Raw genomic sequence first — 2,448 nt, forward strand, 5'->3', positions numbered from 1 at the left:
TTTTAGTAGAGACGGGGTCTCGCTCTTGCTCAGGCTGGTCTCGAACTCCTGAGCTCAAACAATCCACCCGCCTCGGCCTCCCAGAGAGTTAGGATAACAGGCGTGAGCCACCGCGCCCGGCCTAAACCCTATTTTCTTATAAAAGAATGTAAGTTATAGAAAGACTAGTATGTAGAGCTCAAAGGTATGAGAGAGAGGAGAGGGGAGAGGAAAAGTAGAAGAAAATGAGAGAGAGAGAACAATGAGGATATGAATGTATGACTTAATAAAACATGACCCCACTTCAGAAGCAGTTATTCCTTTTAGCATGGCTCTGTGAGCCCGAAAAACCGAAAGCCCTTAGATTTGACATAATTTTTGTTAGCAGTAATTTGTGTGGCCCTAGAGGGAGGCCTCTTGTTTCAGTTTCAGTTCCTTTTATAATGAGAAGAAAGGAACATAGTACAGACTCATTGTTATTTAGGTTATCTGGATGACTGTATTTGAAGTTGGTGCAAGTAGTAGTGGATAGTAATAATGTTTAATAGTGCTAGTAATAAATATTGATAGTAGCAAGTGCTGTTACTTTATATATCACTAAGCTAGTATGTGATTGATTTTAGCTTTGTTTGATTCTAAAGTCAATGCTTTTAGCCACATTCTGGTCTAACTAATTCTGAAATTCTTGCATGATACATTCTTATTACTTAAGTTGGTAGACTTTTTACAGTCATTAAATATAATTTTATTCCTATACATTTGTTTCTTAGGTTGAACAGTGTCACTTTCTGTGCTTAATTCTAAGCAGTCTGATATTTTCAGCTGTATAGGGAGAATAGCAGTACCTACCTTGTACAGTCATGGTAAAAATAAATGAGCTGTCAGTGGCTAGCATTATGATTCTTGTTATCATTAGTTCTTTGTAAATATTTCATGTATATGAGAGAGCACTAAATGAATGGTTACTTCAATATAAAACAATTGAAAAAATTGGGGGACTTAGTTTTGAATAAATCAAGAAAAATAATAGGTTTCCTTAACTACAGCTCAGATTCCATGCTGGTTTCCATTATGGGGATGGCGCTGTACACAGGATATGTCTTCATGCCCCAGCACATCATGGCGATATTGCACTACTTTGAAATTGTACAATGACCAAGATGCGACCAGGATCAGGAGGTTCCTTGTGGAAGACCTACCCTATGAAGTTGGAATGAGACTTCATCAGATGTCATAAGAAACTCTTCCAGATGTCAACATCACCAACCCTATAAAGACTAAAATTCATGAGTAGAACAGGAAAATCATCCTGACTCATGTGTTGTGTTCTTTATTTTTAATTTTAAAAGAGGCTCTTGTATAGTAGTTTTTGTCTATTTTAGCATTGTAGTCATTTGTACTTTGATATCAGTATTTTCTTAACCTTTGTGACTGTTTCAATATTACCCTGTGAAAGCTTTTCTTAATGTAACTTTGAGTACATTTTAATTGCCTTCTATTTTTAAAACCCAAAGTCATTAGTTGGGCTCTACTGTTCTTGCTATTGTATGGCATATACATCTGCCTGGATATATTTCTACTCTTGACCAAAGTTTTGTAAGAAACTACAAGATTTGGGGCAGGGGGATGGGGAGGGAGGACATTTTACTGAGACCTACTTACAAAAGACTTACCTGTAAGCTTGAACTCAGGAGTACAGTTTTAGCTATCTAGTCTCTAACAGCTTTTGCTTTCAAACTATTAAAGTGTTTCTTAACAGTGAAAAAGAAAGGACCTTGCTAAAATTAAAATAAGGAACATTTCACCTTTTAAATATTTAATTCTTATGTGGACTTATTTCCAGAAAACTTTGGTGGTGATTCTTGTGACAAAAGGTAGCATTATTATGTAATGCTTATACACCATAGAGTTTTAATAGAAGGTAAATTGGTTTTCATGAGGGCCACTATTAACAGTGTATTTCCTTAAGTTTAGTTTCATGATGGTAATGGGTGCTGCAAATGCATTTGCACGTTGCAATAAGTTATGATGAGATGAATTGTTACTATAGCAAAAAGAAGTGTAAACGCGGTTAAAATCCTTTCACTCTTTGTATTTTTTTTAAGATTTTTATTCCTTAAATGTAAAATGACTACCTGATTTTTTGATGTGAATTCATTAAATTCAAAGAGAAAAAAAATCAGCTGATTTAGCAGTATATCTTTCCTCGATGGTTAAATATGAACTAGTATTTGTATTTCTGAATTGATTGCTGTGGAGGACCAGATAAGACGTAAGTATATCTGAACATTTCTCTCAACACAAAAGTATTGCTAATTAAAAAAAAAAAAATTAGGCATTATATATTTTAACATGCCTGCTAGCACAAGTTTTGCTAATTTTTTAAAAATTTAGGTATTTTTGGCCCTAAATGTTAAGGACTAGGCTTTTGGAGTATTTTTTAGTCCAGAGGTCTGAAGTAATATATAA

General features: G+C 34.5%; 1 protein-coding gene across 1 annotated transcript in view; it reads left to right on the plus strand.

Annotated features, from left to right (window-relative positions):
• Positions 1–2,161, plus strand: part of SPTSSA (serine palmitoyltransferase, small subunit A) — a 34,650-nt gene extending 32,489 nt beyond the window's left edge. Inside the window, exon 2 of the mRNA XM_012647887.1 lies at positions 1,031–2,161. Coding sequence (XP_012503341.1) covers positions 1,031–1,134 — 104 coding nt within the window. The 3' untranslated portion in view covers positions 1,135–2,161. The remainder of the gene's footprint in view (positions 1–1,030) is intronic.
• The last annotated feature ends 287 nt before the right edge of the window (positions 2,162–2,448 follow it).

This window comes from Propithecus coquereli, unplaced genomic scaffold (genome assembly GCF_000956105.1).
Source record: "Propithecus coquereli isolate 6110/MARCELLA unplaced genomic scaffold, Pcoq_1.0 Scaffold273, whole genome shotgun sequence".
In the NCBI taxonomy this organism is placed as follows: Eukaryota; Metazoa; Chordata; class Mammalia; order Primates; family Indriidae; genus Propithecus; species Propithecus coquereli.